The sequence below is a fragment of the Eleginops maclovinus genome, chromosome 22 (assembly GCF_036324505.1).
Source record: "Eleginops maclovinus isolate JMC-PN-2008 ecotype Puerto Natales chromosome 22, JC_Emac_rtc_rv5, whole genome shotgun sequence".
NCBI classification, from domain to species: domain Eukaryota; kingdom Metazoa; phylum Chordata; class Actinopteri; order Perciformes; family Eleginopidae; genus Eleginops; species Eleginops maclovinus.
Window position 1 is genome coordinate 12,558,839 of NC_086370.1, and position 27,183 is coordinate 12,586,021.

The following is a 27,183-nucleotide window of genomic DNA, read 5'->3' on the forward strand; positions in this document are numbered from 1 at the left end:
CCGGCAATTAAAAACCATAGTGTTGTATTTTTGTGCAAATACAGTGACCCAGTGTGAGCTTTCCTTAACCCACTGACCTTAATTCTTAATGCTTGTTTCATGGTAGTGGGTTCCCTGTGCATTGTGTTGAATGAAGGTAGCTATTGTTTGGCTCCAGTGCAGAACTTTTCTGGGGGTTTCTACCATCGAAGGAATAAATGCAGTAAACAAAGAAAGTAAAGTGAGTGTAGAGTCAGACAGTTCTCACCTCTTATTGTAACCCACTGCCCTCCAAGGTCAAGCTCTGGCTGACAACATCCCAAAAATACCCTGAACCTTTAGTGGACAACATCTCCAAGATTTAAAATGGAAAATGACTAATTTGCTTTAATGCATAATTAATTGGAAAGATAGTGCACTTTTTAGATTTAAGGTTACACATGTTCATTTTCATGTTTCGCCAGCTGTTGTATATTCAGCATATCAGGATTGCGATATCTTTTTTCAGAACATGTTGCCAGAATCACTCAGTGTTCAGATCATTTAACACACTCCTTGAGTTTTCTTGATTGAAAGTGTATTACACTCATCAAATGACATCAGTGTGATATTTTGAGGAACACTACCTGAGATGTAAGTGCTATTTGTAGCATGAGTCATTTATACAACATGAAAAATACAACTGCAACACCATTAATGTGAATGTGGCATGGTATTTATGTTCTCTTTTTATCACAAGTTATGACTAACTGTCATCAAGGTCACAGGGGGACCTAATGCTATTGAGACAAATGTTCTCCAGTCTTTCTTCTGGTTTAATGTTACAGTATATCTAACAGGGCATTATAATCAGCTCCAAACTGCAGCATATAGACAAAAAATCATACTGCAGAAAGCCTCTGCGTTGCTAATAATGTGTCACTTTCAAAAGCAAGCTCATTATCGCAAAAAACAAATTCAAAAACACAGCTCTGCTCAGTTGGTCTACAAATGTATTTTTGCATTTTTGATTCAGTGCTCCGAAGGTTTGAGTGATGTGATTTTTTGGGTGATTTAATTTACTTTTATTCTGGTGTCAAATATGATAACGCAACATGGCTTTACAGGACTCTACTTAAAATACAAACAGATATAATATATATAATATAATAATATATATATTTGGTATAATACGTTTGTCTGAAAAGGATAGTAATCAGATAGGAAAAGACCAAACTAAACACCATGCTTTTTATATGTGGTATATTAACCTTCAACTAAATGTCAGGTTTACACCATTTATTTAATACAATGTGAATATTTACTGTAAAGTTATCTTTTTAATGATATTTCTGTAACATTTGACCAATTGGTTTAAGTCAAATATTATTTCTTTCTTTTCCCCCAAAATGAAACACTACTAGTCTAGCTTGAACAGTTTCTGACATGTTTGTTAAAAGTTAGTCCGTCAGATTAATGCACTCTGATTGGACGGGGTGTTAGTGCTCTGGTGCCTCCCGCCCCTTAAGCTTTGCTGCTGAAATATGTTGACGAGACACCCTGACAGGCCAGCTCTTCTTGCTAACGATGATGCAGATGGGATCATCTAGCACACACCACAGTTTGCCAAATTTACTCAAGGCTGACTCACATAGTTGGATTCAAAGAATTCAAGTCATTACAATCCGCTGCAGTGAACAGCAACTTGAATGTTTTTAATTTCTGTAAATGAATAACACATACACTTGCAAATCACTTGCAGTTCCTCATAATAGTAAAGAAAAGCATGTATCCAGTTTGCAAGGTCAAGCCTAAACAGTGCGCATCAAACACGATAGTGGACAATCAGTTGAATAAACTGTCAGTTCAGACGGCTTCATTTGATCAACTCTGAACATGTACAACATAATCATCTGTAAGCAGCATCTGTTAATAGTTTTAGGAACCTTCCCCAAAGTTTTTATTATTGTTGTCTCATGGATGTAGGATCACATATATCAGAGGACAGCAGGATTATCTTCCGTTTAGAGAAGTATACATTCACAACTAGTTTCCTTCAATAGTAAAGCATGTAATCCTGCATTATTCACATGATGCACGACAAACAGCACAGCATGGTTTCACCATGGTCTCAGTTTACCGGTTTCATATCCATGAATGTGTTTAAATGATGTTGCCTGCTAAATCGTTTGTGTTTCTTTGAGCACATTTAGTGCAGTTTGGGACAAAGCCATTCAAGAGGTGGGTGGTGGTAATAATGACCATTTAGAGCAAAGTGTAAGCTTGATTGAAGATGAAAAAGTGAATATTTGTACGAATTCCTTTGTTGTTATAGATTTAATACAACATGCATAAAAGTGTTTATTTCTGACACAATATTATCATATTTCAGTGTGACGTGAACCTAATGAGAGACAGCAGCGTACCTGTTTTTAAAGTGGGTTGAAGTGAGTGTCAAAAAAAGGAAGCCTTTAATGGATCCCAGTGGTTTTCCTACATGCCACGTAGCCCAGCCATGCCATGAAAACTAATGTGATTCCTAATAAGTTTAAAAGAAAAGCAAACGGGGAGGCAGACATGCTGAAATGTTGAGAAAAACAAACAAAGGGTGTGCTGTGTTTCAATTTTTTATGTAAAGCGGAACTTTCTCACATTTGTTTTTGCAATAACAGATTAAGTTTACTAGTTTCTAGTTTTATGTCACTAAGTGTTCTGACAGGGTCTGTTATATTTAGATGCCCTCACAAATGCTGCTAGGCACAGTGACAGGAAAAACAAGATGAGATTTGAAAGATGCTTCTCTGAATAAAAGATCAGATGAGATACGGAGCAGGACCAACTCTGTGACTCATGTAAAGTAAAGCCTAGTAATGTTTTTAGTTTTGTAAAGCTGTGGTATCTTTAGGAACCTTTGACCTAATGACTTGTCAGAGGTCCTCCTTACCATAACTCTACTTTATGAGCCACCAACTTCAGGCTGCTGCCTGCTGGTGAAGTACACTAGCCTTTAGGTAGCATTAAAACACCAAAGGCCCTCCAGAGTCAGTGTTTTGTTTGTCAGCTCATAGCAGACTCTGGGAGGAGGACGCACTCCCTATGTAGAAATGAGGAAAATGAAAACAAGATTTTTTGTTTCAGGTAATTGTACTCTGATCAAAATATAGTTGAGTGTTATTTTTACTACAAATAAATCTGCCCACTGCACAAGGGCCCATTTTTCACTTATGCAATTTCATGATTTTGCCACTTGAATGTCCATTTAGTACAGTATTTTCGGTTTAAATTTTCTCTTAAACCACCTATTGTATGATATCAACACACCATTTTAATCCATATAATGTATGAGTTTAGCCACAGGAGGAAACGTTCTTAGAAAGAGAGGAAGTAACCAGCCGCAAATGACAGTATTTGTCTATTTCTGCTTGCACACATTTAAATGTGAGAATGAATACTGTGCCAACTCCGGGCTGAGGAAAATGCTCAGTCACGACTTTATCGAAAACAAGCTCACATCACATTTTGGGCAATGACCCTTTGACTTTAATTAAAATTAATCAGACAAAGCATGAACCCATACAATACACTGCGACTGTTTTAGCCTTAGTTTCAGTCAGCTGATAATGAAGTTATGATTAGTTGTTGAGAAGCTTCAATCAGTGGCTGTTAAGTACATTTCAATCTAACGCTATACTCTGAATATGAGACATTACATCCAAAAAGACTTTCTGTTTTGGCATGGTGCAGAATACAAGCAATGTTTGAATACATATTGTAGGGACACAGGCTTTCCAAACAAACCCATGCATGGCCTGCTAAGTCAGGAACGTATTACTTTGTTATAATTGATTTAGACGATGCTTCACCATAGGATGCAATTCTTTCCCTGAAAAACGATTTCCTTTTAATCTACTTCTCTCTTATTTAAAAATGGTTGCTCCTTTTATCAGTCTATCCATTATGGACTGTCCAGTATCCAGCAGTGACCCAGCTCATAGCGAAAGAAAAACAGCAGCCACTGCACCTATCAAAAGGACACAAAAAATACATTTTAGGAAAGTGATACATTGCATTACATTTTTCAGCATTTAGCCAACACTCTATCAAGAATGAGTTACAATAAGTGCATGGGTCGAATAAGATTAGACTCCAAGGTCGCTAGCATTTCAAGAATCTGAAATAAGTGGATGAGCCGAGGCAGCAGGCCTCAGACAAAATGTTTTAGAGACCGTGCTTCCTTAAAGTTCACATAAAACAGGGACATTACATAAAGAAATAGAAATGGGATTTTTAAAGTAAAAAAATTATGACAAATAACAGATTTTGGATCACATATTTAGGAAATAAGCTAAATGACTACACGTCCTCTCATATTCTGTGGAATGTGTTTGGTAAAACACTTTCAAATTACTTGTTGGTAACTTATTTGAAGTGACTGCCAACTTTATCACAGGTTCACACAGTATGTTACTGTGGCGGAAAATGTATTTGTTGTAATATGTGATTTAAAGTCTGCTCACATTGTTCACTTTGACTTGGTTCTTGTTTATTTGATTTATAAACCACTTCATGCTGATGGTAGCCAATGTGCTGTTCAACATATCATTATCAGAGACTGCAATATAAAATAAATATATCCCCCCATCTCCTCCTCATCAATGCCAAGCCTCGACCCTCTGCAGAAGGAATAAATACAATTTGTGTTTGTTGAACAAAAAAAAAAACAGTGTTCGCTGTGGTGATGTCAAGGGTCATATGCTTGTTGACCAAAATCCAAGACACACAGAGAATATAAACTCAACAACACAGTGACACGCACACAGCAGTGAAAATATACAAGAAACACCTGGAAGTTATATCTGCTGGTAGTGATAATGAAAATGCCAGAATGCCTCATACATCAAATAATTGTCACACTGTATCCAATCATACCCGTGTACCCTTGAATATAACAAAGCTGTTAAATTAAATTATAGACGTATATTGTAAGTCAATTTAATTCACACTTGTCATGTATAATACATCACACTGTTTGTATAATGGAATAAAAATAACATTCTGCACATACTGTATACTTGTTTATAATGAAGAGAAACAAAACATATATGTGTGTTATATATATGACCTTAGGCCATGTTGTAAAAATATATGATATTTGAAACACCATCATGATTGAAATAGTATAGGTTGCTTGCTTTTTAGGTCGTTAGTTTGAGAAGTAACTTGTTTTTCACTTCACTTTCCATCGACCACTCAGCAGAGAATATGAAGAGGGCATTATAATTACATTGTAGATTTAATACTTCATCAGTGTGTCAATGGGCTCCATGCAATTTGCCTCAGTGCGGCTCAGTTAAAAACACATAAACAGCATGTGGCCAACCTATTTCCAACCCCATGCATTTACAATCACAAGTCCAGAGTGAATAAGGACAGAATTAATTGCACATCTCGTCCTCCATTCCCCCACCATGCCCGCTCTGCTAAGTGGAGCCCTACCTCTTTCCGTGTAGGATGTGAACAAGCAATTAGGTATTGGAAAATAATTACATTGATTCATTTTTGCATCGTGAAGTCTAAGATATAGCACTCAGTAGGTGGAAGAAATCAAAGAATAATCTTCAGGCTAATGGCTGTACTCTAAAAAGCCTTTGTGTTTGGTAACTCCCTGCAGTTGTAAAGCAAAGGAGAAATAAAGAAAAGGAAGTAATAATCACTGAATTTCAGTATTGAAACATTGAGCAGGGTAAATATATATATAAATATAAATAAAGTGACTCTCTAATCTTTCAGTAATGGTTTCTTTTCACAGATGTTTAGTGATTGAAAAAAATAAAAATCATGTGCTAGAATAACAGCTCTGGACATCAAACAAACAAAACGACTCCCATCTACTACACCTCACAGAAACAGGAAGTTCAAATATGTTTTTCTAGCATTTACTACGTGCAGTTTTCTTTAATGCTCATCCATCCCTTTGCAGGTTATTCAAGGTTTCCAGTCTTCAAGCCAGGTTTGCAAAATAAAAGGCTAGCGCAGTGGAAAAAATGGGAAGGACGCACAGAGCACTTCAGATCTCGGATTTTTTCTTTGTTGGCCGTGATAAGCTTAATCTTCATGCTCTTTTTTTATCTCGTGAAGTCGCTTTACAGCATGTCAGTGGAACAATGTGGGAGTTAATCAAACGTTTTCTATATAGGAACCAGTTCTGTGTTTGGCTGTATTATACAGTAGTGTGCAGTTAACAGAGAAACCTGCTCTAGCAATGCAGTAAGAGACGATTGTAACCCTCCAACATCATATCAGAAATGAAAGCATACACAGTTTACAAACAGCTCCCATTCAGCTGTAGAACAAAGTGCATGCTGTAGTTTCATGGACTGTATTGCAAACAACAACTGAAAATCCAATAAAGCTACGATGTGAGGATAAACAACCGACAGTAAACATATTATCTCCAACACATGGTGCGGCTCCCATTCCCCCTTCTGTATGCTGTTGAACTTCTGCATACATGTTATTATTTACTGGCAGTAGCTCAAACATAGTAGGCCATTTACGTTTGTGTTGTTGTCCGTTTAGCTAAATATACGAGAGCTTCTGGTGAATTCCAGTCTGTGCAAGTTGTTAGAGATAATATCAGTGCAACACAGTCAATCATCCTGCCATCTCTCAATATACTATTACTATGTATTCCTAGTTTTTGTAATCCAAAAACTAGGAATACAGTTCTGTGTATATTTATTGATATTTTGCTGGTGTCCAGGAAAAATGAACTTCAAACTGTTTCTCCGTCTGTGTTGATGCTCTGTGTTGCTGTATAGAGACCAAAGCTGGTTTTAACCTTAAGCCATGGCAGGCTGACTGAGCACATTTTTTTCTTTTTCAGTTGCACAAATGTATCTAGTATAGCTGCCCAGTTAAACCACAGATTTTGTTTTCATTCTTGGTCGCTGAGCAGTTGCACTGAAGCAGTTTGGGCAGAGCAACAGAGGGGATCAAGAGCACCAGAATAACAGCAAAGAGTGTTTTACTCTTTGAGTTCCCCCAATGAGATCTGTTTCATCCTGAGTGAAACCAGTGACCTTCAAAGCACATTCTCGCTTCTCTGATCTTCCCATCGCTCCCTGCAACATAGTTGACATCGATGGTACTCCTGAACGTTTCCCCAGATTTATATATTGTAAGCTCATTTTCTTTTTTGTTTCCCTTTCCTTGTCCCTCATCCTCTGCCTCTTTTTCTCTCACACACATAAGCCTCTTCAGAGTTCACTGGCAGGTTGCAGACCAGAATAAAGGTGTTTCCCATTCTGTGCTGTTCCAGAGTTTAATCAGGTTCATTGGCTAGAAATACACTATTACCAAAAACAAATTCTGACCCGAGCGACCAAAACTAATGTGAGATGATATCAAGAGGATTGATGAAACCGGAAACTGGGAATTAAAATCGGTTCAAATGCAAATGAGCTTTACTTTATGGTATGACTAACAAACATATGCAAATGTTCTTAAAAGTACCAAAACTTTAACCACCAACAATATGTTGTTGACCCCTCCATTGAACCAAAGCAATTTTTTACGTGGACGATATATGTGTGTGACAATGTGGATGACATTGTTAAAATATAACAATGTCATCCACCGTTGCTGATAATTCGTATTGTCGCTAGAAGGATTTGTTCATAAAATATGATGTGTTTAGGGTGTTTGATGGTTGGTGCTGTCGGTATTGATGAGCGATAATGTTTCCCCACGCTAACGGCTATTTTGAAACACAGCAGGGCGTTTGAGCTTAATGCTAATGTCAGCCACATTGATATGAGAATAACATTGTTTTGTAGTCATCATCCTCTACCCTGTTGATGGGGTATCACCTATAAGGGCTGCATGATTTGGATAAAAAAAACAATGACTTGTGACTGAAACTGCTATTGTGATAGGATTCACAATATTGGGGGAATTGATCCTTTTCACATCACTATTTTCATTATCATTGAAGTAAATCAAATTGCCCTTTAAACTAGCCCAGATTGTGATTTAAATAGAAGTTCTATTCATTGTGAAGCTCAAAAAGATCCCAAAATATTATTATGATTCATCCTTTGGGGTCCAGGAATGTTTGCACCACAATGCATGGCAATTCATCCAGTAGTTGTTGGGATATTTAAGTTTGTGTGGTGGACCCACTGAAAAAATTTGACATCCCAGCCCAATCACCAATGAGGCCACACATTCTCTTCCTGTATACAAACATACTGTACGTCTCAGCCCTGTCTGTCCACTGTCTTTAAAGCAGAGCTATCTCAAAATGTGTTTATAAAGGTTGTGTTTGATTTATCTCCTCAGGCAAGATTGTATGAATGCTATTTTTAAAAGACACGTTTGGTTTCCTGGGACACCTGTCTTGTGTAAAGTGTCACAAAAGGAGGTGTGTGAATCAGCCTTGTGTTGATGGGAATAAAAGGTTGGAGGGTTATTTCAATCTGTTTACCTGTGATTCAGCAAAAGTTTTCAGGCACAGTCTGTACCCAGACAGGCGATGGTGGTATGAGTAAGCATTACCAGTTAACAGAGTTCACTGAGTTTAGTAATGCAGTCCTTTCCATTAGAGCCTCATCGTGGGATATTTTATATTTTTTCAAATAAGACTGAGTGCATTAAAAACATCATATTGTATACTGGAATAAATCCAAACAACATTGTTTCTTCACTACGTATTAGTATGTTAAGCCTGCTCCATCTGGCATTGATTTGTACATAGTTGATTACCTACAATTTTCAAACATTCATTTATTAGCAGCAGCCCAGTTTGTTGAGCTTAATTTTTCCATTAAGTTTTCTAGCTTCGGTTAGAGTCATTTCACAAAAGAAAAACAGCAAAAAAGTGGAGACAGCATGTTCCAATTTAAACGATCTTCCTCGGACAATCAGGCACAATCAGAGAGATTGTGTCACGCTGGAAGAAATCGGGCCATTTCAAGCTGTTGGAGTTTTGTCTTGGTGATTTCCCAGACAATAGCAATATCAAACAAATGAACCCAGGGTGTAAAAATGATACCACTGGCCATTAGGAACTGCTAGTGGGTGAATGTTGGAACTGAACAGAGGGATCATTAAACTGGAGTTATGGACGGCCACAAGGTCACGGCAAGGAAAAGTCTCACTGGGAACATAAACCAGAACACTGTTTCAACATAGCATTACTTTTAGCATACAAACTGATGACTATTCAAATTCTGGGAAGTGAAACATGAATCTTGTGGTAGATTCAGCCCCCTCGTTAGAACGTATTTCTCTCTGTAAGCAATTTCCTGCCTTAGTGAACAGAAAAACGGAGGAAATCATTCATTTGAATGTTGTTCAATGATAAAACATTACATTAATTTGTCCGTAATGAAACATCCATTTGGTTGCAGCTGGTTTTGACCTCAGCTTTGACCACTGGCTATTGACAGCTCAGATAACAGTCAAGTGCTCCACACTAAATTAACTCTTGAGTTTTAATAAAGCAAGTAGCGGTCGCTGACTCGTTCTTGGTCTCGTTCAGGAACGTCCTTAATTGTCTAGCCCGTGTGTTGCAGGCTGATAATTGTAATTCCAACGGTTATTATTAACTACAAGGAGCATCCTTCTAGGTGGACAACAGACAGCTTCATTTCTTGAGCACTTAATGTATTGCGAGTGGTTCAGCTCAAGTGCTATAATATGCATCAATCAAAAAAATAGCTCTGTGCAGGGCATTCCTGTCAAGCTCAACCGAACATTTAATATCCTTAAAACTGCTCATTTCTCATCTTATTACATTAAGGGCTGGGGAAACTATTGGGCTAATTTGCAGAGGATTTGCCCATCCTGCAAATTATTAGGAGGAATACCGCAGTTTGATTGGAACCAATGATCTGCAAATAGGATCTAAGAGAGTTCACAGATCCAGTCTTTACCACCCCATTTGACGTTCATCCGATAACATTGAGGATCTTTTAAGTTTAGTACACCATTCGTGCAAGTCCCGTGCTGTGTGGGTATCTGAAACTGCCAAAAGCCCTCAAGAGCTCAGTTTGCAGCGAAGTGAGGCACAGCGAGTGTGACTGTTTGCCTCTGTTGTTATTTTGATTGGAATTACTAGATTTTGCGATTACAGAGCCTGATGTAAAAGGAGGTACCAGGAGTCAGTGGGATAATCTAATATCATTATACATTTGCAATGTGAGCATATTTACAGCTGAGTGGAAAATCATCAGAAAGATATTTCACTGTGTAATGCAATGCAGAGTAACGTTTCTCCTAATGTGTCTCCAGCCTGTTTTCCATGCTGCTGATGGCTCCAAAGGAAGACAGACGATATTGACTTTTTTTCAAAGACATAAACTAATGATCATTTCATCTGTTTTTTTCTATTTTGTTTCCCTGCAGAGATTGAAAAGTATGAAGGTGATGAATCGAGAAAAGATGGCAACACTAACAAATACCTAGATATCATCAGCAATAAAAATATCAAGCTCTCAGAAAGAGTTCTCATTCCAATCCAACAGTATCCGAAGGTAAGAGACACAACAGCACCGTGTTAGACTATAAAACACTCAATATAGGGGGCTTTTTTTTATGTGGAAATGAAACTGACCAGAAATGGAAATTTGAGATAATAATTAATCATAAATCCTAGTCACACCAGGTCTCCCTCCTACTTCAGCCCTTTGAACAAATACTTTTGCACTGAAAATCCGCCTGAGCCTCAAACAGGCTAATAGAAAGTCACCAAGCACTGTCTGCTTATTTGATGTAGTCGTCAAAAAGCTATGTTTTTAGTGCACTAAAGCACTCAAGGGTACAGTGAAGAACAGTGACCATAAATCACTGTGTGACACAGTACGCCTTATTCTGACTTGTGAAATGTCATTAGTGACAAAGTTTGAAATGAAGCCTAATGAGGCTGCTCCGTCAGGCAGCTAAGCAACAACACGCAGCTGCTTGTGGCGACCCAAAAGCTTTGCTGCCACTGTAATCAAGGAAACCTGCTCCACTGGGTTTGCATTGATGCAACTTAAAGAATAATAGCATCAGCGTAGCAACACATTGTAACTGAACATATTTTAATTCATTTTATTGGGTATTTGTCCTGCTCTGCTAGTACAATACATACTGCATTGATTTGTAGTTAGACAGACATCACTTGGGAGTCTTTCTATTTTCTGTAATATTGTTTTGTTCCTGTGCTTTACTGTCTGTATTTTTGTATATATCTTTATGTAATATATCTTTTTGTTCCACTGGTTTACAATTCTTAAATGTTGTTTTTATGTCAAGCCATTTAAATGATATCTGAAAGAGCATTATTGCTTATGAGATATATGATCATTTATAAGAACTGGCTTGGATTTTTGCTCAGGTCTATTCATTTTAGGGGCCGATAAAACCCAATTGTCTTTAAGCCTTAAAACTTTGCTGATACATCTTGTCATTGTTGGTGCAAATTCTTTAAAACTCCACAATGTCTAATCATAGGTTTCAATGTGACCTTGCAAGCGATCCACATCATAAAAAACCCGCACGCTCTGTTCTTCACAGTCAGTTTACAACAATACTGCTTTCATTATCAAGCCTGATAACAGACTGAATCGTCAACCTTTCGTTTCCAACTCTCGGGAGTGGACGGATTCAATGGTCTCTACCCCAAACATAGTGGGCACTCTCCTCTCCTAACAATTTGGTCGACCTTGTCTCTGCTTCCCAAGTATCTGACACTTTTTGTCTCCAAGCACTTGTTTGAGATGAATCACTTGTGGTCACTTTTCCTCTCATTGTCGCTGCTGGTGTAAGTGCTCAGTTAAGAGTTATGGGGAAGAGATGTCCAACAAAACACTGACAGTGTTCATTTTTTCCGTCTAACTCAAGTCAAGTTCCTTTCTCTGTTAAGTGTTGTGCCAACGTCTTTCAACGTTTCATGATCCTATAGCAATTTAATTTCAGCCTAATTCTGTGGCTTTAAAACTGTGGCTTACTGATTTTGCCGGCCTTATTAGAGAAGGACCAGAGGAATATGTCAGGAGCCTCAGGAGCAGAGGTGGTATGTTTTAGTCCAGTGAGCCCCTCTGGACACTCCATAGAAATCAATTTGCTGTTTCCTCAGGATCATTGTGGAGAAAGTAATTAAGCTGTTTTCAGGAACTCCTCACTCTATTAAATAGATTTCAGATCCATAAGAAAATGCCAATTGAGACAGTTTCTTGGGAACAGAAGACCCACAAGGGGATACAAGGGATATCTTTCTGTCCCTGTGTTTCTGCCTAATTAAGTACATATTCTGTCCAAATGTAACCTTTTTTTTATGCATGCGTACTTCTCATTGACAACATTGAATCTTCCTTGAATGTACAACCAATTACATGGAAATCTAGCAAAAAAACATTGTTGGTATTGGCTCCTTTAAAAACATCTAGCAATGTTTGTAAAGTATGTTTCATACTCTTAAAGGGTTATAATGATGGGAAGTAGTGATCCCACAGTTTATTTAAACAACCTAACACTCACTAAGTTAGGTGACAATCTCTTCTCTCTCAAAAATGTAAAAGTATCTGATTGTTTTGAAACACTTCCACAGACAACAGATCAGGAGCAAAATGAAAATATTGTAGGTCCTTGTTTTCTCTATCATACTTTCTGGCATTGATTAGGTGTCCCAGGTGTAAATCAGCTCCTGGTTAATGAAAACCAGTGGAGCTAAAGGAGTAAACAATCTGTGAACCATTGACCATCCAAAAATGCCTGGCCAGTTTTGGGTTGTCGCCTTCAAGGGAGTCATAAAAATGTGTTTTGAAAAAATAAACACATGATCATGAACAAATTTCACAGCCACGATACACTGGCTGAGAATCCTGGTTCTGTGTAATGAATGTAACAGTGCCTGCAAAGTAAGCAAAGCAGAGCGGTCCAGAGGGACAGAGCTATTGTCCAACAACAACTTCTGTGACCTAATTGCACAGTCAGCACCCATCAAGACACTGCTGTGTCACTATCTTAAACATCTTGGTAACACTGCACTTTCAGTTAATGGTAATTAGCCACATGAAGGAACTCTTTGATCGAGGGCACGGCCCACAAAGAGGATGAACAAAAAAAAAAAAGTCACGAAGAGCTTGGAAAGATGAGTAAGATGAAAACACAGCCAACTTCCCCAAGTTAAAAACTGATTTTTGACTACAACTTAGATAAATCGTACATGTATTGATTATAAATGGTTTTCCAACAAAATGTTACTGTGTCCTATAATGTTGAATTCTCTTTAAGAATGTGAGTTAAAATATTCACTTCACCTGAAAACTGCAAAAAAAGAGAGAGAGAAAAAAGCAGATTACCTGTTATTTCCGTTTCCTTAAAGAATTCTATTAAAGAACACAGATACAAACATTAAAATTGGTTTAAAAGCCGTGAAAACCCGATTTTAAAACATGTTTTTACTTGAGCAGCATTGGCACTGCCGATTGTCACAAAGTAAATGTTCTTTTTTTTTTTTTTACTTGAAACTTCGCTTTGTGTCATAGCTAATCAATAATGCCCAGTGTCGCTCTCTGTCACCGGTGGCAAATTACAAAATGTCATAAATCTGTTCCTTCACGTTCCAACAGTCCAACAGTGCTCATTCGTGCTTACCGCTGCCATATTGCTGCAACTTAATTAAATGCAAAGTAATTAAATTATTACTTGGGAGAGTTCTTCCGCATGGTTTCGGATTTGACGACGTGACACATGGAGGATTAATGTCGTCCAACAGGGAAACAACCAGTGCTGAGGAAATGATTCTTTATGGCACACCCTTAGACACCTACTGTGGGCGTGTTCACTGAAGACATGTCATAGCAGGAAGAAACACAGGTGTAACTAATTAGTGACGGCTACATTTCATTGGTCAGTTACAGGGCTCAGGTATCGTTGATGTTATTAGTTCTACCTGTGATTCTCCTGAAATGACTTCATGCCTGTTGAGAAAAAGGTCTGTTCTGTGATATTGCATAATTTTATGGTCTAGGTAGCATTTAATTAATGATGATACAATATAGCAAAACAAGCTTCAGGCCCATAAATATCTGAGTTGCAATGAGAAAGTAATGATATTCAATTTTGTTACAATACAACAAGGTTAGTGACTGAAACTTCCTCAGGCTTTGAGTCAGAGATAGAGATCACATAAAATATACATCGAGAAAACGTTAATGCCCTGGCAGTGGCTTTGGTTTTATATTTCAACTGATTACATTCATTAATGTTTATGTTGAGGTTTGCAAGGAAGAAAAAAACTATTTGTTTAAAGTGTTTGCAAACCAAATGTTATTGCACTTTTGTTCATATATCAGCACTATTAAAATAAAAGTGCACAATACACTACTTTTGAATTCAATATTGAATTTCACGCATAACAACTGAATCAATTGAATTGATCGCGATACATTTTTTTAATCATTACCCAACACTAATAGAGTATATATATATTCTAATAATATCATCTTCTTGAAATATAAATATTATTTGGTACTAGACAAAACCATTTCATCCATATCAACAGTAGCACATTTTGAGAATTGTTTTATCTTATTCACCTTAGGAATAATGTCCATACATGTATTGCACCAATAGAGCTAAAAACAAATTTTCAGGAAATGCTTTCAGGGCAGAGTCTGCTAGCAACAAGCAGTTTGATGCAGGAAAAGAGCAAAGTCTACAATAGGCAGTGATTAGATTTACTTGGTAAAGCTGCAGCTACTATAAAACCCGGAGGGATGATGCATTTTATTACAGACCCGTCCCAGTGGCAAAGCATCATTCACAGGGGACGACTTGTGTGCTGTGTGCACCACTCGCTGTAAAATCTACATTAGGTTTGCTGTTGTTGTATAGCCTGTCAAGATAAGGTAAAGTTGGCCTTGGTGCTTTGCACCATCTCACCGTCACTTTCTTTAATCTCCTCTCAAAAAGTGACGAAACCTTGAAAACGGAGTTGATCTCGGTTGACGGTTGAGGACCAGGTACATCTGTACTTGTCAGGTTTTGACAAGTAAATAATGATACACACAGCGACCTTAAGCAAGCCTTAATATTGTACACTGATATGACTATTTACTCAGCAAAAAAAAAAAAGAAGAAGATGATGATTAAGCAGCATAGTCATTTTCATTACAGCCTAACAAGAATTTATCCTCTGGTGTTTAATGAGACAGCTTGATTAGCATCTCATAACCTTGGGGCATGAAATGGATTTTCAATGGCTGATACCGTCTACATCTGGGAGTCCAGTGCTGGGACTACTCTACACATGTTTATTTGTGTCATTTGGTTAGAAACATAATGGCCATATTTCTGCTCTTATAACCTTTAAACAAACTTGTTTTTGAAAGTATACGTTTTGTGGGGAATTTACTTTATCCATCCGTTCTGCAGGTACATACAAACGCATCCCACAACAAGTGTGTTTTGTCCTTGTGGGTGCCCTGTTTTTGAGCTTATCGGTCTTGGGTTACAGTGACCTTTATAAAGTGCAGCAGTGGTGCTCTACCTAAAGAGGAATTCCATTTTTGTCTTGCAGAGATGTCACTTTACCAAAGAAAGGCCTACATGGGGAAAGGTGTTTTGTCTAGATAAGTGTGGAATTCAGTAGGGATAGTACAGAGGGTGAATAACATTACAGCACTTGTGCGATAACATCATAGTTCACTTTGGGATTTCACCGAGTCAATGTTTGTGTGATGACTTTGTCTGCAACACTGCTGCTCACGATGAGCAATAAAAACTTTAAATGGCTCCCATGTTAAAAACTGCACAACACATAGACAGGGATACGGCTCTATACCGATAATTTGAACAGGGTTTGTCAGTACAAAGGGCATCTGTCCTGGAAATGTGACAACAGTAAAATGTCAGCACGCAGCATAAATTCACTTGATTTTGAAGTGTGCTGTTGATTAATATTATTGTCCCACAATGCAGTCAACAACAGAAATAGAAGACTAGACCACAGCTGGAGACAATTAAACAAATTGCAACACTTGGTGAGACAGCTATGAAGACCAGAGGAAACATAATAAAGGAATAAATGTTTTGTAAAGCATTAACTTCAGTGTTTTTAAGGATGGATTAATGGGAAATCAACAGACCCTGGCACTTTGCTTTTTTGTCAACTCTCACCACTCTTAGGAACCGTACTTATTTAGTCAGCCGCAGGCAGCTAATCTATGTTGGATTTATTGCGACCATATTGTAGGATTGACACAATCCTTTTTTCCTAAATATTCACTAGTAATGCGGAAATAAATCACAATCTGAGTAAAGGCAAAGCTCAGAAGATTACAACAATTACCTGAAATGCACCAGGAATAGTCAACACATTTGCCATTTATTAATATTACAATATACAATGAATCTAGTTAAGAAAACTTTACAGCAAAGAAAGAGTGAAGTTCTCTTTGGTTGCATTTTGAGCAGGATTTGTAAAGCTCTGGCTCTCTGTTACAAAAGTGGATGAGATTCAATACAGAAAAACATAAATGGTGTTTGTCGTTAGTCATTTAAAAGCCGTAACTTGTTAGAGACGTGCAAGAAAAGGTTGTGTCAATATATTTTTTCTTTGCTCCAGCAGGAAAAGCTATGCAGCTGCTGCTCTGACAGCAGAACACAGTTTGCCTGGAACAGTTTCACGGTCTTAAACAGCTTTTGTAGCTTCTCAGCACTTTGGCATCGATGGCTGCTCATCTGTATTGATCTTGGCTGAAGGTGTTTGTCACCTGTTAAAATATACAGTGATCCTGACATTTGTTTTGTTTACTATGTGTGTGTGAATCCATCTGGGTGACTGTTCAGGGTTTATGTATTAATATGAGTTGCTACAGTTTAATCAGAAACTCTGCTCTTGTTAGCTGAAGATGTCGGGTAGGAAAGCCATGATCTAGGTTTGCTATCCTCTGCAAATGAGCAAACCATTATTGTAATTTTTTTTAATTTCAACTGTTTAACTCCCACTTTCCTGTGAAATGTATTGCAACTGCGAACATGTAGAACATCCAGTGTGCTAAAAGGTTTTAAGTCATATTTTCACCAGAGAAAATAAAACCCTCAACAAAGACAATAGGTTTAGAGTCATACCTTAATACAGTGCTACTCAACATACAGCCCGCTTTTTAGATAGGGTGCTGAGTGGCTGGCCAATCAATACCTAATTAACATTGAAAATAAATTGACTCACCATGGGATTTATTTTTATTGAAATAAGTTGCGAGAATGCATTAAAAAAACATCAACATAGACTTATAGAGATGGTTTATCAGAGCACTGAGGGAGGAAACAGTCTGGGAAGACACCTTTAAGGAGCAAAAGACAGCGAGATTATGATCATTCTGATCCCATAAATGTGCCACAAAAAGAGATTAAATATGCAATTTATTCTGTCCCTGGTTTGAGCTGTTTATGCTTAATAAATAATAATTAATTCCAGCTTTAATGTTTTACAAGCGCTTTCAAAAGTTACTGATTAGACTGATTAGAACTAAAATGCCGTTACAGTTAATACATGCAGTAATTAATCTGTCCTATAGAACTAATTTTATATCATATTAAATGTAATCATTTCAAAGAAAGATCAAATATGGGCCTTTATTGCTTATATATATTTTTCCAAAAGTGGCCCCCATGTACAGCATGTTTGGTATCCATGTCTTTAAACTTTTACCAGTGAACCAGGTGAACAGTAAATCCCCTCCCACCAAACAACTCCCATCTGCTTCCTTTAATGTCTGCTGAGCCGATAGGACACAGTCCTCAGACACGCTCACTGCCCAGTCATCCAGAGCTGTCATTATAGCATAAACCTCTACCTGAGGCTTTAATCCTCCTATCAGACCAGACCTGGACTTCCCCAATAGCACAGCTCGCAACTCTGGCAGAAAGTGCCTTTGAATATCTGCAAATCTTGCCTGGCCCCGGTGCAATGTATTACAGGAAGGCCACCGCGTGCATTTTTAGACCTTAAGCCGAAAAAGGCTTTTGTCTTATTAGATGTGCAGCATCTTGAAGAAGTTTAGGTTCTTCAATACTTCTTGCTCTCTAGGGTACGGACTTTATACACAAGCATATGCACAGGCTGGTTATAAAGATAAAATCATCCCAGGGTTTCGTGGGACTGCTTTTTATTATGCTTTTCACATCTTTTATTACTTTAAAATTAGTAGTGTTAAAGAATCTGGGTCATAAAAGTGTAAAATATAACCAACTATCATTATTTTTAGTGTATGGAAAAATATTCTCGTGTGCTGCTCCGACACCCGGCTGGGCTGCTCCTGTTTGTTTACAGAGATCTCGGGGCTTGTAGGGCACTGCAGTGATGTGGTATGAAATAAAGATAGAATGCTTAAGCCTGAAGCAGAAACAGGGTTTCTTTCAACAAATAAATAAATAATCTCTTAGACAGCAGTTGTTATATTGTTTTACATAATGTATAAGATAAGCCATACAGTGTTAACGCACCAAAGTCTTTATGAATATTAAAAACTTCCTGCTCAGGGGTGTTGTGAGGCATCACAGGTTCAAACATAAACGATAATACTTTGTGCTTCAAAAAATCTCAATCAGCGTCAGACAAAATGTGCAGTGTACGGAGAATACACACAATGACCTATGAAATAATCCCGACTTGTAAATGTGAAGACTTGTTTCATAGAACGTGAGGTTTTAAACCAATGTCATTTATGAAACCCGACTCCAGCAAATCATTGTTAAAGAAAAAGAAATGGAGATGCATGCAGATAATTTCATTAGCAGCTCTAAATTGCCCGTAGATGTGAGTATGAATGGTTTTGTGTAAATAACTGCTTTTATTTTCTGAACATGCAGGGCATTTCTGTTTGTTGGCTAGGGTTTTTGTATTTACTGTAGTTGCTTTGGGTTTATTGGGGATATTTGTTTGGGGAAATTTACATTAGTGGGACGGGACTCAACCTTCACCTCCTGCTCTAAGCTCTATGAACTTGAACAGAGAACTTCTCTAAAATTACTTTTCAGTATTAATATTGAGATGAATACATTAGTATTTATCTTGCAGAAAAGTTATTTGCTAAACGTTTGTCCTTCATGCGGAGATGAGACTTTCAGAAGTACAAATAAGTACATCAAATTAACTTTCATCAGTTGAATGTCTCAAATGTCTTTGTGCGTAATTGTTGTATCCAACAACAAACTTCCATCTAATATCTGCATACTTATCAGTGGTGAGCCTGCGGGGGGCACAGTGCATCATTTCAAACCTCATTTAACATCGAGACCATGCCCCTTTCTAAAGCCTAAATCGCTCACCATGGAGCAGCTGAGTGGCTCCAGACATTCATTAGCTTAATGAAAACAGGCCACTCTTCTTCTACCGCCCAGTGCGCGTTCTCGACTTAGCTGCAGCGACCATCTGCTCTCAAGCTCCCTGCCAGCTATAGGATAGTCCTGTCAAAGCAACCCCTGTGAAGAAAGGCATCCACGTAGATGCCTTAATCATTCAGATCAGAGGACAGCCAAGGACAGTAGGGACTCTTTCCCTTTTTTTGAAGATGCTCTCATCTCCACGTCCCCAGGCGCTTCCCTAACCTGAGATGTAGCGTTCACTCTGTTAATGATGATCATGAAATGAGCTGAGTGTGCAGTTGTCGGAGTTGTCTTGCAGCAGCCACACAGCTGGCACTAAAGTGATTATCAACCCAGCCACAGTGGGGGAAGCCGCTTCGTGAAAAGGTTAATATCATTTTAGGGTTGGCCAGAGTGTGTTGTGGTGGGCGGCTGACCACCTGTTCAGCCTGGGAGTTGGTCTCTTATCATCTCATCTAGAAGCAAACATTTGAAGGTCAAATGATTCACTTTTTTTTTTTTTAAGTGTGTGAGCTTGTACACGTAACCTTTATAAGTGTATTTAAGTGGTTGTCTTTTCTTAATTGATCTTTTGCTCTTTTTTGTTCAGAAACGACCCATTTGACTTCAGATGTGAGTTTCACCTCTCTGATTAATCACCGCTAATCTAAGCATTGTTGCAGCTTCAACAACCCAGAGCTACTTCTCTCAATGTGAACACTAGCTGGTGCACAGCGAGAGGGGAATGATAGTCAGAGCCCTGAGGCCTGGATCTGATAGTTTGTCATCTGGATAGTATTACTTAATTTCCCATTGGGAAGAAACTCATTATTTCTGACTTTATCTCAGCACTGACCTCTGGAACAGTCTCAGGAATGTTATGTTATTGGCTTTTCTCGTTTTCATCTGCACGACATGTATGACCCTAAACACTTATGAAATACATGACTAACCAGGGCACAGGCAAACGGGTGGATGCATACGAGTTCCGCTCCCCTTTAAGGTGCTACACACAGAGCACATTTCTATTGATTTATCACAGGCTACAGTACCGATTTTTCTCGCATGATAAATGGTGACTGGATTATATTGATAAAGAGATTGATATTGAGTAATGGTCATGCAGTCAACATATTTTATGGTTAACCTTTTCTCCAAATGGATTAAATTCCTTTAGCATTCAACACATTAAGACTTCATTTCTTCCAACATAATGTTGCAAGTATTGATAAGGTGTCTGATTGCTTTTTTTCCTCCTATGTCACAGTTTAATTTTGTGGGAAAGTTGCTGGGACCACGGGGAAATTCCATGAAACGTCTACAGGAGGAGACGGGAGTCAAGATGTCAATCCTCGGCAAAGGGTCTATGAGGGATAAAGGCAAGGTAAGATAGCGATTTGTGTTGAGAGATAGTTGTTGGGCTGGTTCAAAGAAATATTTACAGAAGCAAAGCACTTGAAATTCAACCAAAGCCCAGAAGAATTTTCTAACCCAAAACATCTGAGCTGTAACTGAGATGAATAACACCCAGAGTAGAATTAATAGCTTTCAGTTGACAAACATATGTAGATGAAAATGTGAATGCTTTTCTGTATGGTGTTTAATAGCATATTCTGTAATAGTCAATTATGAACGCGGAGTAATGAATCTTTTTGCCAAAGTCATTTGTCCTGCTGACTGGTGTTCCCCTGGAGCCAAACTTATCCGAGCATGTACACAGACAGCGTGCTGTATCTGGTGTTCACCCTCTTAACAGATCTCAGTTTGCCGCTATAGAGTTACAATGCTATTATTACTGTAGCCTCAGATTCAGACATTTAGACATGACAAAAGACTTGCAGTGTTGCCACCTCTTTGGTGAAACTGGATCTGCATTTTATAGCATCAGAGAAGGTTTAGGTAACACAATCCAAAGGCTGTAACAACTGCTTTAAAGTGGCTATAATCATGTTCTTTTACAATAAATGTAGAAAAATATTAATGAGTATTATGAGTTTCAGCTCATTGTTTCGCTGCCAGTCTCAGCATAGTTTCAGCCATGGCAGGCAGATGTTTTTTTAGTTTAGAACAAAAGGTCTAAAAGCTCACAAACTAATATATAAGTACTATCTGCTCAGCATCATACAGCAGACAGACGGTAAGTGCCTCCATATTGGAGCATTTAGCATTTAGTGCGGTTCTAATGGCCCTTTGTACATTTTAAATCAGTTTAGTTGAGAAAAAATATCTTAACTCAAGGTGGATTAAGTTGCAATGCTGGGGCTTTCACCCACATTGAATGATCTGAATCAGTATACAGAGTTGGCTTACTTGTCATGTACTTAATAGTAAGAGCTACCCACCTCGAGCTGTCGATGTGTGTTCAGGTATTCTGACTTCACGTGATGTTCTTCAGCAGAAAGGGTTGTCCAGCTTGAATGGACCTGTTGTAATAAAATCACAGCAGTGTATTATTATAAACAGTGGTGGGCCGTCAGGGTCAGCAGGGCCTTCTCTGCTAGCCCTGTAACTAACAAAATAAAATGTGTGTAAAATGTTTTTCTTGAGTATTTAGTTATACGTTTTAACCGCATAATATCCTCAAAATCAGAAAATTAAGTACATTTGTTGAGGCTGTACTGGATGTAGGCGGGGGCCAGCACAACAAATACTCCTAGCCTTTTGCTGAAAGAGAACACATCAGATTTTGAGGTTCTATGACAGTATGCCCCCTGGGCCTAGCAGTGTGTCCTGAGCTACTCTAAACTTCTGCCGTGAACTTCCTTCATAGCTATAGAGTGAAACAAATATGGCTGCCTCTGCCAGTGCCAAAGCAAATCTTTTTGCCAGTCTACTGGAAACGCGTTTTTCAAGGCGTCCTTTTTGAAGAAAAAAGCAAAATAATTTAAAAAAGACCTACACCCGCACTCGCTGCATTACCAAAGGCAGGCAAATGTTTTGTGCACCACTTCAAAGAATGCAACTTTGAGCGCTATGTGTGGCTAACAGCTAGCACGAGCACAACAAGCTAATTTGCTGGCCATGCTTGCTGTCTAATACCAGTTAAGGGACAAGGATTCTGGGTTTGGCAATCTGAATAGCTTCACCAAGGCAGCTGTAAAACACCAACGCACCGAGCGCCATATTATGTCAGTGGTACACTTGGGTGGATTTACAGCTGGATGAGCAGAGGAGGCGGGAGATCAGCGTCCACAAAGAGAGGGTCAGAAAGAACTGAGACATCCTGAAGCGCCTTATTGACTATGTTCTCTTTTTGGGACAACAATAATTATCTTTCAGAGGACACGATGAATCCACAGATTTGCTAAATAGAGGCAATTACATGGAGTTTTTAACGAGGATCGCAGGATCTAGCAGGGTTGGTTCTGGAGATGCTTGAGAACTACAACTGTAAATCAAAATTAGTGGCTCAATGCTATGATGGAGCGGCCGTCATGGCATCGGGTATAAACGGAGTACAGGCTCGCGTAAAAGACGCAGTCCCCCTGGCCCTCTTAGTGCATTGTTATGCACACACTTTGAATCTAGTGCTGTCCCAGGGGGCATCAAAAATTAAGGAATGCAAGATATTTTTTGCAAATATCGATGGATTATCTGCATTTCTTACGCATTCTCCGAAACGCATCAAATTACTGTATGAGTTTTGTCTGAGACGGCTGTCACGCATCACGCCAGTGAGGTGGAATTTTAATTCCAGGCCTGTGTGCACTATCCACGGAAAAAGAACTGGTTGACCTTTTCCAGCACATCCTTGATCATGCTGAAGATTTTGACCAGCAAACTGTACACTGTGCGTCCGGACACCTGGCACAGTTAAAACGTTTCGACTGCCGTTTTTTCCTCTTTACCTTTACTTGCATTTTTGAAATTGCTGATGTGCTATTTGGGATTTTGCAAAGCACGACCTTAGACATGCAGTGTTGAAAGGGCGAAGGCGAAATTCAGTGACATCTTTGAGAAGACTGTGCAGGCCGTGGGACAACCGAGTGCACTGCGCGGACATCCAGACGCGCGCGCCCACTACAGCCAGCTTCATGCAGCTGTAATCGACAACATACTCACACAAAGCAGGAATAGATTTGTAGATCACGAAAGGCTGATGTTTGTTGGATTGCTTGATTCCCAGCAGTTTGAAAAATTCAAGCTCACATTTCCAGAGACCGAGCTGAGGATTCTGGTGGAGAGCTACGGCACGCAGTTTGACCTGAACAGACTCAAAGCTGAGCTCAAAGTCATGTATAACATGTCAAACTTTCTTGGCAAAAGTATAGATGATCTCCTGACTTCTTTTGCGGACAGTATGGCCGAACTGTATGCACTCACATGCCTGATCCTAACTATCCCAGTGTCTACAGCCTCTGTGGAGCGCTCGTTTTCGGCTTTAAAGTGGATAAAAACCTACGCAAGGAACACAACAGGACAAGTAAGTAGACTGTCTTCTTTGGCGTCTCCATTGAGAAAGGACTACTCAATCAACTGAAGCAAAAAGGACATCTTCATGATGCGGTGATTGAGTGCTTTCTCAAAAAAGACAGACGCATGGACTTTGTTTACAAGTGACGGGTGAGTACGTTACTATTCGCGTCATTTTAGAGTGACGTGAGACTAGTGCACAATCACACAAGTGTAATAGCAGATGACTTTCTTGCGTTGGCTGGAACAGAGACATACAATATGTATTTATGTGCTTTAAAATTGTTTACTGAAGGCCCTGTCTAAACCCCCACAGTACGCCACTGACTATGTATGCTATATACATATATTTCAGCATCAGGTTGTAGATTTACTTCTATGTCCCAGTAAAAGTGGATTTTGAACCATGTAATCTTCCGGATGACTAAGCTTTTAATAAATCCCCAAATTCTTCAACAGCTGGATGACTTTGTAATTAGAAAGTATGGGTAATACCTTTTTGCATCCATTTTGTATCAGTCCGAGTAAGCGCACTGAAAAGTTTCTTTACTGTCACATATTTGAATGTGCCTTGGCTAGTCCAAGAGTTCATTTAAAGCTTTGGCATCCTGCCACTAAGTCTATTCAGTTCACTCGTGTGCTGCATTGACTTGTCTGCATAGTGATAAATTAAGTAAAGCGGTGCATTATATGCAAAATAACGGTGTACGCATGCATCAATAAAGATGTGATTCTGCACTACACAGCACATCATGCAAAATGACTTTCTATCATTTTATACAGTCAGGATTTTTTATTTATTGAAGGTTTATTTGATATGGTGAGATGCAATAAACACAGGCATTTAATCCTATGCAAGTATCAGCGAGTGTTTGCAGTGGATGTTGTTTTTGAAACTGTTAGAACAGTGAGGTAATAAGAAAAATCAAGAAAAGAGTACAGTACTCCAAACAGGATTTGATAAATGTATTGAATGTAGGAAAGTTTGCAGCAAACTACAAAATATCATGTTGAAAGTTCCAGGTTCAAGAAAAAAGTTGTGAGTCATTACTCAGTGCCAATTTTAATAACATACTGCTTGTTTCACCTGGAGATTTAGTCTGAGTCAGATTCACGGAGCATTGTGCAGCACAAAGGAAAATAATAGACCCCTAACAGTGTCTTACTGGTCAGCTTTGTAACGATCTCCCTTAGCTTGGTGTTTCCTGTGTGCCATATCGATTTTGTGTACAGTCTGGGCGAGTCTGAAGGACTCTGTGATGAGACTGACACCTAAAGGTCGTGACTGAAAGTCTGCCTGTCACTCCAGGCAGCTGTTCCCAACACAGTGTGGGGTACAGACACAGCTAAAGTCTCAGTACAAGCAAAAGTTCCCATCACACATTTCTGCCATCTCATCCTGTTCGTCAGTTGGGCGCATCTGTCTAGCCTTAGGGTATTGTCTCAGGTTTGGAAATTTCGCATCTGAACAGCCCACCCACACATATTGGACCATATGGTCAATATCACACCTCCTGCACTGATATCGGTTAATACGGTGTGTGTAGAAGCCGAGAGTCCTCCTAGAACATCGCACTGCAAGCAAACACTGCAAGGTCAGAGAGATTGTTTAGTTCCTTACAGAAGTGCAAACATAAATTATTGATGGATTTAATAGAGCATATTGCAGTCAGGGTTACTGATGTATATCTGTGTGTGCTGCCCTGTCTGTGAAACACTCCAAAACATTCCAGTGACAAACTATTGAAACAACATGGTGACACGATCATTCGCCCACATGCGTGTTTTGATCTGATCCATGATGACTTAAGCTGTCTGACAGTGAATGGGAAACCTGATTTAATTTGAGGAGTGATTTTTAATTAAAGCTGATTTCTCCTCTAGGGTAGATAACAGCCCTCTGATGCAAGGACAAAAGTTTGAATCCCCAGATTGGCTTGGTGAGTGGCTCTCTAGCTGGTCTTAACAGCCACCATCAAGGTGTCCTTGAGCTAAACACTCAACACACAATTGCAGCAGTGCAGTATGAACACACAGGTTCCAACAAAATGTATTTTGGCATTATGAATAATCCCTAAATTGCTAATTAAGTAGCACAGCTTTTGCAACTAATACAAGACGACAAAACATACACACTCAAGGTCTGACATCACTACCTTTTATTTGCACCCAAAAATGTTTAGGATTCAACTGGTCCCTTTAAAACATAGTAAAAGACTGGCCCTGAGCTATATAACCGATCCTTTAAGCCTTTAAAGTTAGTGGGAGCCTCAGGCAGGGGCCCCTCTGGGCCTTGGTTAAGACTGAGACTGAATCACTAAGTGATTGGGTTTTCTCTTGCCATCAGGCCTTTGAACAGTTTGCATTGGGAGCATGGATTGACATCTTTCCTCACTTCAATGCTTTTTAGCAGACTTTGTTTAAATCAAAGCCCTCTATCCAAATTGAACACCTCTTTGCATTCCTAATTTATTTCTCTCTGCCCTTACCACATTTATCCTGTGGAACCTTTTTGTGTTAAGGATTTATTTAATTGATATTGTGGAGTTCAAGTGAACACACTGAAGGGGCTGAATGAACGTGAGGCATTTAACCAGCCAGGAATACATTGCACACAATGTGCCTCAACACGTGAAATTGTCTTTCGTTTTCATTTGATCATTTTAATGAAATATATTTGTATTGTTTATCACCATTCACTGTGAAAAAATTGAATTTCTGATGAGAGAAAGAGGCCAGTTTTCTTTTCAAATCTGATGTTCCTGGAATGTAAAGGGAGTGATCTGACAATAATGTATAGACAGAGACGGTTTGTCTCCATCATGGTGGTGCTGCATCAATTCATGTTTGTTTGTTTGTGTGTTGTTTAATTTATCAAACGTGTCATGCCTCACCTGTCCACCAGGCGTCCCCTGTGTGTTTAACTGCCTGGCACACCTGTCCTTCATCTGCTAATCAGTCTGCTGCCTCCGCAGCTGCACCTCGTTATTTCGTTAATTTGTCTTTGCCTTGCTGACTGAAAACTAACCGCCTAAAGATAATCAGCCTGCTCAATATGTGATATTCATTCCTAAACTGTAACTGTATATTTGCCTTTTCGGGGGGAATTTTTTCTGTCATGATTTTTTTTCTCAGATCCATTTGGCACAAGTGGACACATTCATCATTTAGTGTCCATCAAGATGACATGAACTATATGCCATGTCTCAGGCACAGGATGTCAATCCATTTAAACACTTCTGCGAGCTGTATGGAGCCGAGCCTGCAGAGCTTTCTTGACAAAGAGTTACAAAACTCAATTTCAAGGAGGAAAAAAAACACATTCACCAACAGCATCCCTGGTGCCAGAATCTGTGACTGAGCTCTACTATTTCTCCGTTATTCTTGTCAGGTTATTTTAGTGTAGTTGTCATATGAGCAGTAATTATTCTTCGCAAGTTGACATATTCC

General features: G+C 38.8%; 1 protein-coding gene and 1 long non-coding RNA gene across 10 annotated transcripts in view; one reads left to right on the top strand and one right to left on the bottom strand.

Annotated features, from left to right (window-relative positions):
* khdrbs2 (KH domain containing, RNA binding, signal transduction associated 2) overlaps window positions 1-27,183 on the top strand; it is a 79,711-nt gene that overhangs the window by 428 nt on the left and 52,100 nt on the right. For all 9 annotated transcript variants that reach the window (XR_010165055.1, XR_010165054.1, XR_010165056.1 and 6 more), the window contains exons 2-3: window positions 10,369-10,496; window positions 20,588-20,704. Coding sequence is in view for 5 of the 9 variants with exons in the window: in XM_063875593.1 (XP_063731663.1) it covers window positions 10,369-10,496; window positions 20,588-20,704 (245 nt within the window). In the remaining 4 variants the exon portion in view is untranslated. The remainder of the gene's footprint in view (window positions 1-10,368; window positions 10,497-20,587; window positions 20,705-27,183) is intronic.
* LOC134859221 (uncharacterized) overlaps window positions 3,304-27,183 on the bottom strand; it is a 61,669-nt gene continuing 37,789 nt past the window's right edge. Inside the window, exons 3-4 of the long non-coding RNA XR_010165058.1 lie at window positions 21,663-21,743; window positions 3,304-3,979 (exon numbers count right to left, since the gene is read on the bottom strand). This is a non-coding gene — a long non-coding RNA (uncharacterized LOC134859221). The remainder of the gene's footprint in view (window positions 3,980-21,662; window positions 21,744-27,183) is intronic.